Raw genomic sequence first — 18,505 nt, forward strand, 5'->3', positions numbered from 1 at the left:
CTGACTTTTTAATTCAGTTTTGTTTACCGCACCAAGTACTTGTCACTAATTGCTTTCATGTATAGTAGTCTCATGTAGCAGACACCTTATATCTGTTACATGAGACTACTAGAGAAACTGTCTTAATTCTGCTCAATCCGTTCAGGTGACTTCTAATGGTCATCTTGAAATACTTTAATTTCTTTCTACAAAGATCTCTTGGTGAATAAAACCACTGCAAAACAAAGTGCAGCATTTCTCCACCAAGCCTCCAGATATTTATTGACTAAGCATTTATGGTTTGCACATTTCAGTGAATTGGAGACAAGTCAAAAAAAGGACTTTTTTTCAACATGGACAAAAGAGACAAAAGGGTTGCTTATTAAAATAAAATATATCTTTTCATAATCTTAGTCTTCTGTACATGTAAAAAAAAACACAACACAAATATTTACAAGAACACAAGACAGTACAAAAGGTTTCTAATGCTACGTTTTGTTCCCTGCCAGCTGCTGGGAGGTTTTGTTATTTATAACTACAAGTAGTTAATGAGGTTGTAGGTGATGCGCTGTGGGTTTGGTGGAGGGTCAGCAGGCCCAGGATGGTGGAGAGACAGTGCAGCTTCTCCTTGACGTGCTCTGGCAACTTCTCGCTCTCCTTGTACCTGAGGAGACGACAAACGTTTAAGAGAGCTGTTCCTGCACACAAACACACACCTATAAAGTCACAACACGTTTATTTTGCAGTACCTGGTGACCCTCCTGTCTGGAGATGTGTAGGTGATGCAGGAAACTCCCGCCTGAACCACCAGCTGGGAGCCGTCATTGAACTGCACCCACACCTCTCCACTCGTCAGCTGCAGAGGCAGACAGATTTAATTACACAGACGATTCATTTTCTGAATATAGAATATAGCTGAATCTATTTATCAGTTACCTGGGATGCCCATCCAACATTGGGCACAAATATCGACTTCACCACTTTCCCTGTGTCCTGTCGCAGCGGGGAGGTTTTCCTATTCAGGCTGGCTGTGGTGAAATTAGACCCGTCATACGAGATCATCTAAAAAATGATACGAAATTGAAAGACAAATCCCGTCAAGTTGTTAAAGCCTCTTATTCTTCTGTTTATACACCCTGTAGTGTAGGGCTGTAAGACACCTACTGAAGGAGTGATTTGCGGAGGTTGAGGAGGTGAAGCAATATCAGGAGGCACCGGGTGGGAGGGCAGGGACGAAGAGCCTGGGATGGCAGGTCTCCTGGGAGCAGGTGCAAAACTAACATTAACCACAACACAAGGCAACACTCAAACCAGGAAATGACATCAACGTGTTGTTCCTCTTACCTGCCAATAGTGATGGGGAAGAAAGGGATTTTCTTGGTGCTGCGCTGCTCCTCCGCTGAGATGGCGGCCTCCAGGGACAAACACATGCTGTGGCCCTCGTCAGACAGCTCCACATACCCCCTGCTCTCCGGGCTCAGCCCGCTCAGCCCCACCTCGCCCTTCACCGTGTACGACTTCCCGCTCTTCTCCACCACTCGCACCAGCTCCGATGTCTTGTGGGTCTTTGCTCCTACACAACGCAAGTCAAGCATGACATGTTAACTCTAACACAATAAATCGTCAGCGCAGCTTTCTCCAATAACTAGTTAACTACCTTTGACTCACCATCATAAAAGCAAACTTCCAGGTCCGCATTCGGAGCGTTCTCCATCAGCATGACTTTAGCGTACTTGGTGTAAAGGGTCACTTTTGGAGTCTTGGATTTCACAAGCTGCACAAACTTAGAGGCGTATTGGTACTTCTTCCAGTATTTTTCTGTAAAAAAAATAAAATCACTTATAGTACATTTTTGATCTTATTCGAGCCGATGTTACTTGTTGCATTATGTCAGTCATAATACCTGGAAGGTCCTCGTAGCTGCAGATCAGAATATCTTCAGGTGGAGCAGGAGGACAGTCCAGGACAGGAAACCCCTTTCCACCATTAGTCTGGTATATTGTCATCTTCAAGAGATGATAATATTAAGATTTAAATAACATTATGTTATATTATGTTGTTACACTACCCCCTACATGTCACATATGGAACATGTCAGAGGTACTTGATTCAGTGAGCTCACCATGGAACCGTCACAAGAAATCCGGAGGACTTCTTTGACCCTTTCTTGACCGCTGTGGCTTTTTAACAACTCCATACACACTTCACCTTTGTCCAGAATGCTCACCTGTAGGAAACAGGAAATACGATAATTATCTCAACTGCTCATAGTGAACATTACATAATTAAAATATATATGTGTGTAATATCTTACAACAGCATTTTTGGTCTTCTGTCTGATAGGCTTCAGTCTGGACGCGCACAGGGGCAGGATTATGTCTCTCAGCGTTTTCTTCTCGTTATCCACACCGGGTTTGGCTGAAGGCAGCTTTACTTCCCTGCTGTGAGGAGGCTGGAACTCTGCTATATTTTCCCTGTACGAGTCAGAGTTGGAGTGAAGGTTGTGTTGCATGTGTTGCTGGTTGTGGTTCACACCTCGCCCCATGGGCTTGTCGGTCCAGGAGTTGTGATTCCCCAGAGGTCCTCGACCGCTATGAAAGCTGCCGCTGCTGCTGTGAGTGCTGCCGTCTGCCGGCCTCTGACCAGAACCTGAGCAAAGAGAAAACATTTTTTTGTAAACAGGATAGTTTTATTTGTTTGAGTAGCAAGTAGCTTTTTGCTTTACCAATGCTGAAACGTATCTGTATAATCTAAATCAAAATCTTACCGTCATTATTAAGCCAATTTGTAACTCCATCCAGGTCTTGAAATTGCAGGTTTGTTGGATGTGCAGTCTGTGTGGGTAACAAATACCCAGAACTGAAACAGAAAGTGCAACCTGTTAGTCTCATAACATTTGTTAAAATAAAAATAACATCATAAATAAAGACATGTCTTACTTTGTCGACTGTTTGACGGGGGGAGAGGGGAGCCGCCCATGCTCTGAGAAAGGCTGCTGAGAGGAGGGGAAGCCTGGTCGTCCTAAACCAGTCAGACTCTCCTCTGAGTGGCTTCTCCCCAGCTCGGCGTGACCCGGCCCCTGGACCGATCCCGAGCGGTCTGAGGAGTGCGCTCTCCTCAGGTAGCGGGAGTGAGGCTCCCTGCTGTCTCCACCATGAACCCCCCTGCTTCTTCCCTCCCTGTGAAATATATCCGCTTGATGCTGCTGCTGCTGCTGCTGCTGCTGCTGCTGCCACTGGTCTCCATCCTCAAAACAGGCGCTGGTGGGTTTGCGTGAAACGGTTGAAATGGGCACCATTCTGTTCGGCAGGGCAGAGCCAATCATGTTCCTGGTTCTCCTCTGGAGACGGCTGCTGGTGCTGGCTGAAATGGAGGAGGTGCAGACTGTGGAGATGGTGGCAATGCCGCTGTCCATGGAACAATCATCCACCAACCCCTGATCCTTGGTCCGGACCAGCAGGCTTTGGGTCATGAACGGGTGGTCCAGCACTGCAGACAGGCTGGGCCGATGGGCGGGGTCCCTCTGCAGCAGCTGGTGGATCAGGTCCTGAGCCTCCAGAGAAACATGGCTAGGCATATCATACTCCCCGAGAACCACTTTAGACAAAGTGTTCTTCACTGAGTCCGTGTCAAACGGAGGGCGACCCATCAGGAATGCGTAGAACATGCATCCCAGCGACCAGACGTCCGATTCAAGACCGTGAGCACTGTGAGTGGCCACCTCTGGGGAGATGTAGTTGGGCGTCCCACACATGGTGAAGTGCTTTTCAGTTGGGAGTTTGAGCTGAGTGGCCAGCCCAAAGTCTGCAATCTTAATGTTCATGCTGCTCGTCAGCAAAAGGTTAGACAAGGTCAGGTCTCGATGCAATATGCCGTGGGTATGCAAGTACAGCATTCCTTTCAATATTTGATGCATGAACTGTCGTGCTGCGGATCAAAACAACACCCTTTTTTTAGAAAAAGGTGGCTTGCAAAACTGAACATCAAAGAAACCATTTACTTTAACATAATATTAGTTTAATTTTCTAAAGTAAAATAATTGTGCCTGACCTTCATCCTCAGCGAATGCCGTTTCCTGCTCTTTTAGGTACCGACTCATCTCTCCGTTGTGGCACATCTCCAACACCAGGTACACATAGTTGCTGTCCTCAAAGTAGTTGTACAGCTTAAATAAAGACATGATATAAAATACAGTATTTATTATCATGTTAGTGAGAAAAACAAAATTAAATTCTACAATGAATGTGTGTTTGTAGCTGCAAATCGGCCACGTTGTAAATCGTAAATTGTACATTTTGTACAGAAAAACATAAACCCGAAACGTTGCACAGAAAGTCTAAAGGAGAACACAGGCAGACTGTATGTAGTGTAATACCAAATCATTTGAGTCCAGCCAACGTTACCTCGAGAATAGAAGGATGTTTCAATCGGCATTGAATCTCCACCTCGTTTGTCACACGCTGGACCATACCAGCTTTGTGCATTGCTTTTTTGTCAATCTGCAGATGGGAACAAAAGAGATAATTATACACCTGCCACTCACAGGATAAACACTGTGATACTGCGCTGCTGCATGGTGGTTGGTCTGTTGGCTAATAGTCAATCTGTCGCCCACAAAGACAGTGAACTTGCAGACCTCATTCGAGGGGAGTCGAGAGACCACCAGAAGCCCTTGGGAGGCGAGTAGGGTCTAATTATCCAAACAGTTCCATTTTACACTTCAACCGTCACTGGTAACAGCATGCGTTTTGGTTAAGAGTTTATATTACAGGTTAAGCATGCTGTAATTACCTCATTTTAATGGCTTAGAGATAAATGAAGGGGGTCTTACCGTTTTGATAGCAACCTCCAGACCGGTCCTCATAGATTTGGCCCGGTAAACACATGCAAAGGAGCCTTTCCCAAGGAGGGTGAGGACCTTAAAGTCCTACAACAGGAAAGAGAACAAAATAAACATTGAGTTGAACAATAAATCATTTAGATACATGAATTGTATTTGCTAAATATTTAACAATGATCTCAGATTTAAAGGTAATTCTATTTTGATTCAAATTACAGACAGGATCTTCAATAACATAATACCTCAATCCCGAGCTCCTGATTAAAAGGTAAACAATTCCCCTCATCTCTGCTGGGTTCCGTGTCAGCAGACTGGTTTAGTAAGAAATAGTGGATAACCTGATCAAATATCGTCCCTCTGGCCTGCGACATGCTGAATGAACAGCTAAACACACAATCCTACACCTAATGACCTGGCATAGGGAAATCCATCCCACAACAAACGTTAACTGTCAAACAAGCCACCAACACCTGACGCTGTCATATGGCCAACCAGAACCCTCCATTATCCCGGTCGTCTTCCCGCTAACGAGCTGTCTCCAAGCAACATGTTGGACTACCGAACTGAAGCAGGGGAATAACAACGTGTCCCGGGAGAGAGGTAAGGTTACACATCACCAGGCTGCAACCTAATGCTGATAGCAATACCCAAACTGATATAGTTATAGTAATAATAATAATAATACCACAAATAATAATAAGAGTGAAGCAAGTTTAAGTAAAAAACAACTTGACACACAAACAAAAGCGAACACTCACGTAGAGTTAAATGGCTAACAAACTTGTAACATGTAGTTTAGCACTATATTAGCTGAAAGTTAAACGATATATGCATTTAAGTGAATCAAATTAGATGCTTTGACACTATTGACGTTAGTATATAAAGACAATAAGCGTTAACAGCACGGCAAACAAGCCATTTAAAGCTAAAACTAACTTTAATGTGAACTCACGCTGCCTAACAGTTAGCTTGGGGGCATTAGCCTAAAAAAAGGGCTTACCTCAATCTTATCGCCGATCGAAACACTCATCGTGCCTGGTTTTCGCCTTGCAGATGCATGCAAGTTTGTAATAATATTCCTTGATCGGTACAGTACATCGATAGTCGGTAAAGGAGTGTTCAGAAGACATATAAATGTTGATTGCCTTCTCCCCTCCAAAAATTTGCCATTTTGAAAATATCCGCCGTTACATTGGGGGCTACGTCACAGTCTACGTCACAGTCTACGTCACATGGCAAAACAATCGTTGGCCCCGCCCCCTCGAAGGATCCCACTACTCCGAGTTTGTAAGCTTATTCTGTGTTTTATATTTGTTAAATTCATGAATATATTTCAGGTTTGTTTTTTTCAATTCTTAACAAATCCGTTGTCCATTAATTGTAGGGAGAACCAAAGTGTATACAAGGATATAAGTAAATAATATAAGCAATCAGAGGAGTGCATACACGCAGGATATTAAATGTTATTTAATCTACTGCTGCAACTAATAATTGTATTCGTAGTTTGTCTATAATAAAATGTGTATATTAATGAATCAACAAATAATTTGAGATTTTTTGATTGATTTGAGAACATATAATACTACTATTTAATTATTTGTCTAGATTTCAATTCTACAACCACATAACTGAGTCTGCACTGTTTGTCTTGATTGGCAAAGATCTGGTGGCCTTATTAGATAAAGTTATTTATATATATATTTGTTACTGCTGAAAAATTAAAATAAAAGATAACATATTGGATTCTTTCCTATTTTCCTTGTTGCATTAAAGATCCGATCTGTTAATTTTCTCATGATTAGTTTTTCTTAATGTGTAATTTATTAATTTAATTTCAAACAATAGAAGGCTTCATACACATTATACCTAAAAGGCTACATTTCACTTGCGAAAAGTTTTGTCAGCAACTAGGTTTCCTCTTATTTGGTATTTTTCGGGTAAAATAGTAGTAACAGTAGTAACAGTATATTATCTCCACCACACTTTCTATTTTTGTTTTTGCACAATACAGTATACTACAGATTTAGCTAAATATCTTCATGTCCCACCTTTTGTTTTGTACAGAAAATCTAATTTCAGACTATTGAAATTTGGTCTTGCAGACAAATGCATTTATTTTTGACATCCTTATAGCCCGTGACTTAAATGTGAAAAATGCAAGAAAACGATAAAAGAGATACTCAACCAATAATTTACTAAAGAGATTTGTTGTATCAAGCATTGCCATTATACTTGGAATATGTACATATATTATATATGCTGGCTGCTTTGTTTACTAAAAAAGTATATACAGTTTCTAGACATGGACATCCTTTCAAACTAATTTAATACAAATATATATAACTTGTATTAGTGAAACAAATGAATAGTTCTGCGACAGCATATTCTTCTCTGTTGAGTGATAGGATTGGCTGCAGATAATGTATGCCAATGAAACACATGTTGTACAGAGGAAACAGGTTACGTTAGAATCTGAGTTTATTCTATTGCATCATTCCTTCATTTATAAATATGTCAAATCTTTGTGAGAATACAGCACACCATCGTCACACATAAGGATGAAAACAGAAACCTCAAAAGGTAAAGTCCAATAGGGGGGCCACAAATAAAAGTGTCTGGTGATGATTGAGAGATGGTCCCAGGTTCAGATGTTTCTAGTCTAAATGGTCAGCTGTGGGGGAGCAGGGGTGGTTGCAGTTTGCTTTCTCTCAGTCCACCTCCATCTCTTTTGCACCAGGCTTTGTCTGCTGGCTTCCCTTCCCTTCTGCTCCTTGCTTAGCTGTCGGGTCATTATGAGCTCCACTGTTTTGGTCATTCACTTCAGGGGCCTCCTCCACCGAGGGCTTTGGTCTGTTGATCACTGGATTACATACATCCTCCAGTTCCTTGTGAGTGAGAAGCATACAACATGTTGGCAAAGGAAACTCACTGATCATTACAGTAAGAAATAAATCTTCGGTAGTCGTTCACATACCTGTATTTTGAAAATGATTTCTGCTACTTTGACAATGGGATCTTGAGTGATACCGAGTTTGCTCTGTGCATTCATCATGCTGTTCATCCAACCCATGCTTTCATTCACACACTTCTCCACAGTGCTCATTTCCTCTGCACTCAAATGCAGGTATCGCTCATCCTAGGGGAGAAATTGTGACAAGAAAATTACAAAAATGACTACAAAAAATCTTCTTTCAAAATCTTTCCTTTTTGTAAACCTATTTGTATACTGTATGTACATGCAATACATCCCATCGAAGTGATGTACCTTCTGTTTATAGGAATCCACAATCTTCATGTAGAGTTGCATTTTTTTCCCCAGCTCTTCAAAAGCCCTCGGCCTGTCCTCCTGCTCTCTGTGTCGATCCTGAATAGGTTGACCCAACCTCTGGAAAATAACAGAATTGGTGTCCATGTGTCCAGAAATCTTAAAAACCTTTAAAATGTCTCTAAGCCTAAGTAGCTTGGTAAAGCTTTTCTTGTGGTTTAGTAAATCCCATCTAAAATTGAATACAGAATTGAAAAACCTACCTTGAGTGCATCCAGCTTCTCCTCATAGACTTGTTTGGGTTGGTCTTCTCCATCCTCATACAGCCAGTTCTCTGTGTCCTCCAGCAGCACAGTCAGCCGGTTACTGTCCTGTTGTCAATGTCCCAAATCAAAACAGATATTGATTGAACACAGTAGTAGTTAGTTTGTTTGGTAGATCAAATGTATGCTAGAAAGCTGCACTTACCTCCTCAGTGATATACTTTTCATATATGCCACAAAGTTTGTCCCGCAGATCGTATACATACTCCTCTACAGCATTTTTAGCATCATTCTGCTCCTTCACCAGTTTGTCCTGGATAATCATCTGATGCTGTGAGGAAGAAAACAGAAAAAAAGTCACAGGAGGCAAAACAATAACAGCAAAAACAAACAATATAGTGTTATCTGACTGAAAAAAACACAATTTAGAATGTAAAAGTTGAGTTTAATAAACTTTTAAAAACATTACATTAATAATTAATAAGAGAGCAGCTTGCATTTTAGTCATAATCATTTCAATATCTTAAAATCTAGTATAACTTTGTGGCTTTAAAACCCCAAGTTAAACATATAAAACGCGTTACTGTACCTAAAACCAAAATATAGTCCGAGATGATAATTCCTGTGACAAATAATTCCCCTAAAATAATACTGGCACAGATTATGTAAATTATCAAGCATTAAATAAATACTGTGGTTCCTTGTTGGGCCAATCAGTATTTTGTGCCAGATTGTAATATTGAACATAACACGTATAAATTACATATCAGGTTTTTAATTCAACTCGATCCATTAGTGCTCAGGTAATCAACATTTCAGTCCGACCATGACTCAGCTTTTCTAAAGGCCAGAAGGAGCACTGACCTCGTACTCCACAAAGTTGTTAAGGACATCGTTGTCGAGCTGTTGAATGTTGTTGGCCACGATGGGCAGATCTATAATCTTCACTTTGACTTTGGGCTTGCTTGCCCCTGCTGCTGGGTCTTGCTTTTCTCCAGGCACCCCCTCCTGAATTTGGAAACCAGGAAACACAATTCAGTCTTCTTTGGAGTATGTTACTCAGTACCAAGGTTAAAATCTGTTATCCTTTATTCAAGTCCAGCTGACCTTACTGCTGGAGCTGTTGTCCTCGTTCTGCTGGTCCCCCGGGCTCTGACCCTCCTGATCCACCTGCATTTTGGACTGAGTCACAACACACAATCAGCTTGTTTTAGCCAAGTCTGGTTGGATATAAATAACTTAAAAAATGATATTTAGCAAAAATCGAAAGTAAAATGAACCTTTAGTGTATATCAGACAAATGTAAAGGAATTATCTTTGCTGCAAAATCCATTTAAAACAAGATAGCACAAAAGGAACGTTGGCAAAATGCTCTAACCTGGTCCTCTGCTTTGCCTTCATTCTGCACCATTGGCTCTGAGTCCATTTGCATGTCCTCTCCCTCTCCTTTCTGCTTCTCGATCAAAGAGGCGCTGGACACGCTGAAGATGCCGTGGACGTTGACGCGCACTTTCACCTTCACTTTAGAGCTGTCTCCGTCCGGCTGGGGAACCACATTCTGTACAGAAAAACATCCTGGTGGCAGATGGAAACAAAATGGGTGTTTAGTTAAAAAGCTTCAATGAAACACCCTGAACATATTCCTTTAAGGTGGAAGTTACACATTGATATCCCCCCAACACCTGGCTTATAAGGACCCATCTGTAGGAGACTGTGTCCTCTTTCTTTAGGTATTCAAATGGGCCAACCAAAGAAAATACCAAGGGCACTTATGGGTAATGATCAGAGTTATACCTATCCTGTGGTCTGGGTAGGGGAGCTCTTGGGGGTTGCTGTAGAAGGCTTCAAGGTCAAAGGGTTCCTTCTTGTGAAAGGTAATCACTTTGGAAAATGGGGCAGCGTGGTTCTTACTGAACACCTCACACTCTCTGTGACAAAGAAAATGCAGTAAGAGAAAAAGCTTAGTCAGAATGCACAAACAAAGTCAGCAGTTACTTGTTCTTAAAGTTAGCTAAGGTAAACTGTCCTTACCCCAATCCATCCTCTGTTGGGGACTTCCAGCGAAGAGTAATAGGAAAGGGAACCACGTCAGTGATGGAGAATTCACGCACTTTAAATGCTGGAGACAAAATTGCACACTGCACGCAAACAAAGAGCACAAATTACATGTTACGAGCTATAGAGTGTTTGTAAAGTGCTTCACAACAAGGAATCATTAGTGTCAAGAGAAGAGTCACACCTGAAGTGCACAGCCTCTAGCGACGGCTTCGTCGGCGTTGAGCGTGGTGCCGACGTCTGTTCCAAAAAACTTGGCGATTCTTTCTTTGACGGATGGGATTCTCGTGGCTCCTCCAACTATCTCTACTGCATAGATATCATCCCGGCTCAGCTCTGCCCAGCAAACAGACACATGACTCAGTTTATTCTTACTATAAACTGCTTTACTGAAATGTACCTTCACAAATTCTACCAAATTTGAGGCACATACTTGATTGTTCAAGGACTGATTTCAGTGGCATCTCTACTTTCATCAGATATTGACCAGACATGTCTTCAAACTGGCCCCTATGGGTACAAATTAAGGATAACAAACATTTATATTGCTTTCCACTATAAAGATGCATGAATTAAGAGGAAAACTGAATGTGTACCTGTTCATCTTGCCGGAAACATCGATGTCGTTCATGAAGCACTCGATGTTCAGAGGCAGATCGGAGGAGTTAGCACTCATTAGCTTCTTCAGTTTCTCACACTCCTGGTGCAGTCGCAGCAGAGCCCTAGGGTTCTCCCTCACATTTAGCTTGTACTTGCTCTTAAAGTCCTCGCAGAAGTAATCAACCAATGCCTCATCAAAATTGCGTCCTCCAAGGTATAGGTCATGTGCAGTGGCGAGGACCTGACATAGCAAAATTGACATTGAGTTGAGATTGGAAACTTCAGGTTTAGGTGTTATACGAAGCGGGAAAAAGGTGAAGCTCTAACCTTAAGCTTGCCTTTGTTGAAGGCAGTGATGGAGACCTGGAATGAAGAATGGCCCATGTCAACAAATACCACATTTCTTGGCCTCTCTTCTGGACTAGGAAGATCCTGTTTGTAGATCCCATATGCCAAAGCCACTGTGAATGCAAATGAACAAGGTATTAAAGCAAATGTCCATAATGTTGGTGGAGTTATCAAGACAGTTTTTCTACCAAAAATGTACAAGTTCAGTGTGCACCTTCGTATAACATTAGAAAGGTTAGCGCAATTCACAAAATGAATTGCCCTTCCACGTAAGATTGATGCACCCCCCTAGAAATGTCACTCTTACTTATTTTGCCAAGAGCACTGACCTGCAGTAGTATCATTAATTAGCCGTAAACAGTTCAGCCCTGCGATTTGAGTTGCATCAAACACGGATCGCCTCTCAGCATCTGTGAAGAAACTTGGGACCTGAAAACAAGACACAATTTGTTATGTATCATTGAACCACTTGAATTATGTCAATGCTATTCTAATTTTGTTCATCACTCACAGAGACGACACAGTCCACCACCGGCTTCTTCAGGGCGCTCTCTGATGTCTCCTTCAGCTTGGTAAGCAGCATCCCAGTGATCTGCTCCACGGTGAACACCTTATCCTCATCCAAATAACGCACCTGTAAACATGATAAGATTAAGACCTCCGAGGCTTATTGAGAGTAATTATTAGCGTTTTATATAGTAAGCCAATAAGTTGTTTAGAAGTTAATTACAGAAGACCAAAAACATGTGTGCATCTCGCTCACTTATCACAACTATTGTTTATACAAAAAGGTGTACAATGACACAAAGTAAAACCTCCTGGTGGTTTGTACAGTGCTTTACCTTGATTCCAGTGTTTCCATTGGTCAGTTTATGTAAGCTGTAGGGCAGTTTGGGTTTTTCAGCTTGGACAAGTGGGTCATCAAATGCTCTGCCGTGGAACTTTTTGAAGCCAAAGACAGTATTTTTGAAGTTTGTTGTGATCTAAAATAAAAAGACACTCAGTAGATATAGCCACTATTTTCTAAATGTGAATTGTTGTTCATAATCAAAAAGACAACTGTTACAATTCATTAATTCAAGTGATCATTTTATATTATGCATTTATTACACAAACAAAGGATGATCTTACTTGACTTTTAGCTGCATTTCCAATCATGCGGTTTTTGGAGGCCAAAGAAACACAAGCCCTTGATGGAAAAAAATCACATCAACAAATTATGTAGGCTATGTCAACAAAATAAAATAATGTTACCAGATATGGCAGACGATGCTCGAACTGTAATTGACTGTTGCAGACAGAGTCAAATGTCCAGGGCTCAGAGGCAAATATCAATTATAGAAATGTACCCAAGAGAGTCTGAGGAAGAACCACAAACTAGGGCAGTGTGACAAAACAGATCACCTTCAAAAAAAACTGCAAACCGTTGAGTGACCATGATGAATGCTTCTTGCCATTTAGGGATCCATTTCACACGAGCTAGCAGTGACATGACACTCCCTAATTTCACCTTGCCACAAAAAATCCCTATTCACAAAGGTGCAATGCTCAGTCATTCTCCCCAGTAGCACATCCCTGTTTGCAGGATGCTGCAGAAAATGTACTCCAGTTAGCCTGCTATACAGTAGCTCCAGCAGTGTCCAAATAATCTAATCACTTGATATTGTAAGATTTGTATTTTATTATCTACTCGATATGAATAAAACACTCTCAATTCCCTGTCAACTATGGACTGTTTCTGCTTTTGGGATGTATCTTTGGCAGGCCATAATAAACGCACTTTCGCCATGTCATATTTAAAACAACTTATTACCCTTCACAGCGTAGAGTATACTAACATGCTGCATAGCCCACTGTAATCTAAATTGCATCCTGTTTTACCTTTACTCATTTCAGTCAACTTTGCGGAGCACTGTTTATTATTATCAGGACATGTCTGTTAGAACGAAAAAAGGTTAGTTTAGAAAGACACGCTTCATTTTTGACCTAGCCTACGTAAAACTGCTGTGACGGTGGAATAAACCAATAGCCTCAGGCCTCATGACGCCGCCACCACCATCCCTGCTGCCTCTGTATTTATTTATTCACCCATACCTTATCATCACTGTTGTGCCAGTGCGCCTGCAGTAGCAAGCGTTGCGTAACAAAGTCAAAACCAGAGCACATTTAACGGTGATGATGACGGTCAATACTTACGGGGTGCATCTGTCACTGTAATCGTTGGCAATGGTTTCAATGCCACCGCTCCTGGCCACGGCGATGTGACAATTTTGGTAACCCACATCAATCCCTACCACTGACATGGTGAGCGCTCTGAAATGCACCTCCTCTAAAATATCTTCCGCAACGACCGCACTTGACAGCTATTAAAAAAATACACATGCAATGGTGGTCTATTCCAAAGATCTAATGTAATTAAGCGTGTCCTCTAATCTGGGAAAACTACGAGAAAGCTAGCTGAGAGAATACTAACTGATTTACTAGCTGTTATGTAAATCGAGCTGTTTATAGCAAACTCATTCAGAGTAATCCCAGGGAGCAATGATGTCCAGACCGGATTCTCCCACTCCGAGGCGACCCGAGCATCACCAGCGGCTCTGACTGACGGATCCCCTTCAGTCCGCCCCCGCACGACTCTCATTGGATGAGTCACCCCCAATGCCCTTATCTGATTGGTGCGAAAACAAATCAATAAAAGAAAAATCTAGAACCCCTTGGAAAGGGGACCGTGAAATACGTCAAATGCACTAGGGACAGCAGTAGCTTCACAGACACGTTTGCCCTAAATGTAAGCTGTCAGGTAGAGTTTCTCTGTCCAAATGAAGTGATTCAGGATGTATCTGTGCACCTTAGAGACAGATTTTCTAATTTATCTCTGGAGTTGGAGTTGGCTCGTGGTGGCTTCCAGTTTGAAAGCAGGAGCTTCTGAAAAGCTTTGGACAGGGGAAAGATAAGGGTGTGGCCGAGCTGTCCATCTACCCTATGTTAATACGTTGTTACAAATATGATCATGTAAACATGGAAATAAAAGGTCAAATAAATCTCCTTGCTCTGATATAGCCTATTGCTTTACTAAATATTCCTTTAACAATAGTTTATCTGTTTGTTTTTTTAAATACATCAAAATTAAATGTCACTATCTTTATTATTTTATTTATTTGCTTTGCTTCCACATAATATATTCCCAGATGCCCATATATTCACATATGTACCCCTTGCGGTGGTGTAAGAAGTACTACAATGTTTTTTTCTAAACTAAAATAATACTGCGCTTGCGACTGGTTAATTAAAGCACCAAATTATTGTTGGAAAAACTACTTAAAGTATGTAGAAGAAATATACAACTTGATTTATAATGTTCTGTTAATATAGGCCTTTGCGTTGTATTATTGAATCATTATTATATTATATAAAAGTGCCACCAGCATTTATTTTTAGGTAGAGGATATTCTAAGTTAACGTTAAAACAACCTTCAATCATTTAGAAAACATAATCAGAGGTTTTGATTAAACTAGGGCTGTCAAACGATTACAAATTGTAATCAGATTAATCACAGTTTAAAAATTAATTAATCATGATCAATCACCATTCGAACTATGTCCAAAATATGCCATTTCATTATGTATATTGTGGTGGGAATGGAAAGATAAATGAAAGAAGGCGGATATATCCATTTAACATACAGTATGTAGGCCTATGTTTATTATAAAAAAATGCTGTGTGTCAAAATGAAAGACAGCCCACACACCTATCAATCATCAAACCGTGGGGTCTTAATTCAGTGTGTTGATTTCTATCAACGGGGGAGTACTTCAGGAAAGTCGACGGGGGGGGGCTAGTGGAGTACTTCGTGACCGAGTAGCATGAAGATGCAGCGTCGGAGACAGCAACAGGACCGCAGTTACAGGACCGCACCACGTGACGGCGGCACGTGACGGAGCACGTTCACATGAATGTGAACGTCAACGCAGAGAATGTGAGTAATGTGAAGTGCTTTTAAAGTTTTATTTGTTTAACATTAATAACAATTCCGGTGTCTTGAAATGAAGTGTGATTAGCCAACATTAACTATGATAGTGTTAAGGCAATACAAACAAACATCTGTTTGCTTATGATAGCTTCTAACCGTATTAAAGTCTCTAAAAACAACCATTCGTTAGCTATAGCTTTCGGCAAAAGCATTAGCTTCGTTAGCATATTTGATAATTTGTTTAATGAAACTAGCGTGATTTTGGCAAGCCCAACTAGGTGTCATAGTTGATTAATTTAATCACTAATTACAGTAAGACTATATGAGTAATGTGAATCATGTTGTTTTTTTAAAGTTAACAACTATTCTGTTGTATTCTTTCACACACAGTGACGTCACGAGCTACCCACAATGCAACACGCGCCATATAAATATATATAAATGCGCCATTTTCCTGGAGGTGCTAATATCCTGGAAGTGCAAATATAAACAGCTAGCTAACTAGCCAGGCAGAGCGCAGTAGGTTTTTTTTCTGAATTAACGACCGAAGAAATCGCTGCATGTCTTCGGATTACATCTCTGGACTTGAGGGGTGTGCTTTAGGTCGTTACCAGCGTAAACTAGAGCTGTGTGGGTTGTTACAGACTGCCTGCAGATGTATGGAAAAACGACAGTGGCCTTCGTCGATTTTGGCTGCATCTCCGTCTAATTTCTGGAAACACCAGGTGAATACCCCACTTGTCACAATAATATTATCATGCCATTGCATATATGTGGTATTTTAGAGATATTGATTAAGGCAATAGACTATGATATTCAGTACAGGAAGCTTAGCAACACCTAGACGGTGTACGGCTGCTTGCACCTCGCGTAAAACGGCGCAGACCGGAAGTACGGTGTCGCGCTCGGCCCAATACCCGTATGTGTGTGTGAAAGAATTGAACAGCCATACAAGCAACACGTGCTAAATGTCATTTGTTAGCCTATGATGACTCGCTGCAAAACCAACTGTTTTGTTTATTTGTTTAATGAAACCGTATGTTATGGTTATGTTATTTGACACAGGCTTTTATCCAAAGTGACTCACAAAAAACATAAAATAACCATAATTAACATTAGAATTTCAATACAAATAGTTACATAGTCAAGTTACATTACTTATTACATTTTTAACAGGGTAATTACTCATCTGTAACCTACTACATTTTAAAAAAAAGTAAACTTCCCAACTCTGATGATTAATTATAGTCAGCTAATTAATTAAACTTCAACGGATGACAAAAGCATGTCAATATGTCCACTACATTACATTTTAGAAATTAAATTAAAATTAAATTTAGAACGTGTAATACAATAAAAAAAATAAAGAAAGAATACATATACATTTCAATGAAATTAAACAAGATAATTATGATACTGTAGAAAGATAAGCAGTATCAAATTGATTAACTAAATATTATTGACTTACAAATGATATATAAACAAATGATCTACCCAATTACACATCCGAAAAGGCGTAGGAAGAAGTTTGAAAAAAATTGTCTTTGTCACTTTCTAATTTCATTCAGAGGGACATGCCTTTGATTCGGAAGTGGTGGTGTCTTCTTCTCATGCAGCATTTTGAAATACAAGGGTATGAAAGCCCTTAACAATATGTGTGTTTTGATTTAAGTAACACTTTATTTTGAGGGTCACTTGTAGATGATCTATTATATTAGGTTAACCATGTACAGATCAGTAGACCATCAGTAACAAGAGCTGTAAGACTCTGGATGGCAATATCTGTTGAGATTATTAATGCATATCAATTGTGCACCAATGCCTTAGCCTTTCCCTATGCAATACTTTAGATGACGTCTTGTTCTTATTGTTTCAAAGGCATGGCCAAAGGTTTGCCTTCTGGACTCTGGAGGCCAGAAGCTTGCTGGAGGGAACCCTTCAGCCAGTGTTCAGAGTGCCACGACAGGTTATCTCCCTGGAGAGGGAACAGCAGACCCCGCCTCACCCCCAGTGAAGAAACAGCAGACCCCGCCTCACCCCCAGTGACTGACCCATCTGATTTAATATATATGTCAATATATCACATTTTACTCTATGAGCTCTGCCAAAACTGCCTGACAGCAGACCCCCACAGTGTGGAAATAAAAATAAATAAAAATGTATTCTGAAACAGTGTTTAACAGTGTTGTTTTCTTTTTAATAATAATGAAACATATATATATATACATATAATATACATATAAACATTCATGTGAACGTGCGTTGACCGTCACGTGCTGTCACGTGCTCCGTCACGTGGTGCGGTCCTGCAGTCCTGCGACGCTGCAGCTTCATGTGAACGTTGTGATCAGCTGTTTTAGCGCAGTTCTCCAGTGAAGGGGAGGAGTCTCCCTCCGCAGCCGGTTGGCGTAGTTTTGGCACAATTATGTTGTACAGACCGACGTTAACAGCAGCCCTGTCTGTGCACAGACTCTGTCGTCCGGTGATCTAACCGCCTTCTGGAAAAGCTTCACAAGTACGTCGGTACGCAAATGCACTTTGTGACACAAGTGACGGTACGCATTTCAGATTACGCACATAACCTGCGTACCAGTTATGTGCACCCCTTTACTACAGCAAAAGTATTCTCCGTCGGGACTTCCTGCAACAACACCACGCCGTTATCTTGATTCTGATTGGCCAGAAGACATTATCAAAGATGTTCTATTAAGAAGAAGATCACTACGTGACAAAAGTTTTCAAAACCGTTTCTGGTCTTCGGTATTTCCAGACAAGTGGCTACTGAAATCAATCTTACTAACTGCTGACTGTGCAATTCTCGGCGCGAGTTGGCGGACTTTATTTTGCTTACTTTAACATCATTTTTCATGGTGGGGCTAAGCCATTTATTGGTATGGGTGTCGCCCTTTATATATACAGTCTATGGTGTAGCGGCCTACCCCAGCCATACCCTGGCGCTGCCACTGGTGGGATGTATGGAGCGGGCCATTCTGCACATGCGTTAAATATTTTAACGCAATTAATTCAAAAAATGAATTACCGCCGTTAACGCGATAATTTTGACAGCATTAGATTAAACATATCTCTGCAAACAAATCTTTAGCATACTTATCATATTTTCGCAAAGATGATCAAATGTTTTGTCAAATCTTCAGTGACAAAGTTAATATTACTATCAAAAAAC

The 18,505-nt window shown here is 40.9% G+C and overlaps 2 protein-coding genes across 2 annotated transcripts; both read right to left on the reverse strand.

Annotated features, from left to right (window-relative positions):
- Positions 1-230: 230 nt before the first annotated feature.
- Positions 231-6,002, reverse strand: plk4 (polo-like kinase 4 (Drosophila)). The gene is given in 16 exon segments (XM_034222302.1): positions 231-560; positions 562-643; positions 729-835; positions 916-1,041; positions 1,144-1,237; positions 1,324-1,552; positions 1,648-1,797; positions 1,883-1,985; positions 2,102-2,206; positions 2,294-2,628; positions 2,747-2,838; positions 2,919-3,906; positions 4,030-4,144; positions 4,383-4,478; positions 4,811-4,906; positions 5,820-6,002. Coding segments are annotated over 16 exon segments (2,784 nt in total). The 5' UTR covers positions 5,850-6,002; the 3' UTR covers positions 231-524.
- A 1,277-nt stretch (positions 6,003-7,279) lies between these two features.
- Positions 7,280-13,959, reverse strand: hspa4l (heat shock protein 4 like). Its single transcript, XM_034222303.1, has 19 exons — positions 13,547-13,959; positions 12,482-12,539; positions 12,193-12,333; positions 11,862-11,984; positions 11,680-11,779; positions 11,330-11,463; positions 10,999-11,243; positions 10,836-10,912; positions 10,587-10,738; positions 10,379-10,485; positions 10,142-10,275; positions 9,726-9,922; positions 9,455-9,529; positions 9,212-9,355; positions 8,553-8,678; positions 8,348-8,455; positions 8,085-8,204; positions 7,794-7,955; positions 7,280-7,704 (listed from the first exon to the last, which is right to left on the reverse strand). Exons 1-19 carry the CDS (start codon positions 13,651-13,653, stop codon positions 7,528-7,530), a joined length of 2,487 nt encoding a protein of 828 aa, XP_034078194.1. The 5' UTR covers positions 13,654-13,959; the 3' UTR covers positions 7,280-7,527.
- Positions 13,960-18,505: the final 4,546 nt, after the last annotated feature.

This window comes from Gymnodraco acuticeps, unplaced genomic scaffold (assembly GCF_902827175.1).
Source record: "Gymnodraco acuticeps unplaced genomic scaffold, fGymAcu1.1, whole genome shotgun sequence".
In the NCBI taxonomy this organism is placed as follows: Eukaryota; Metazoa; Chordata; class Actinopteri; order Perciformes; family Bathydraconidae; genus Gymnodraco; species Gymnodraco acuticeps.

Coding starts and splice junctions, on each gene's coding strand:
- hspa4l (XM_034222303.1), bottom strand. CDS start 13,653: ATGTCAGTGGTAGGGATTGATGTGGGTTACCAAAATTGTCACATCGCC. Junction 9,923..10,141: donor CTACCCAGACCACAGGATAG/GTATAACTCTGA, acceptor ATCTGCCACCAG/GATGTTTTTCTGTACAGAAT. Junction 9,530..9,725: donor AAGGCAAAGCAGAGGACCAG/GTTAGAGCATTT, acceptor GTTGTGACTCAG/TCCAAAATGCAGGTGGATCA.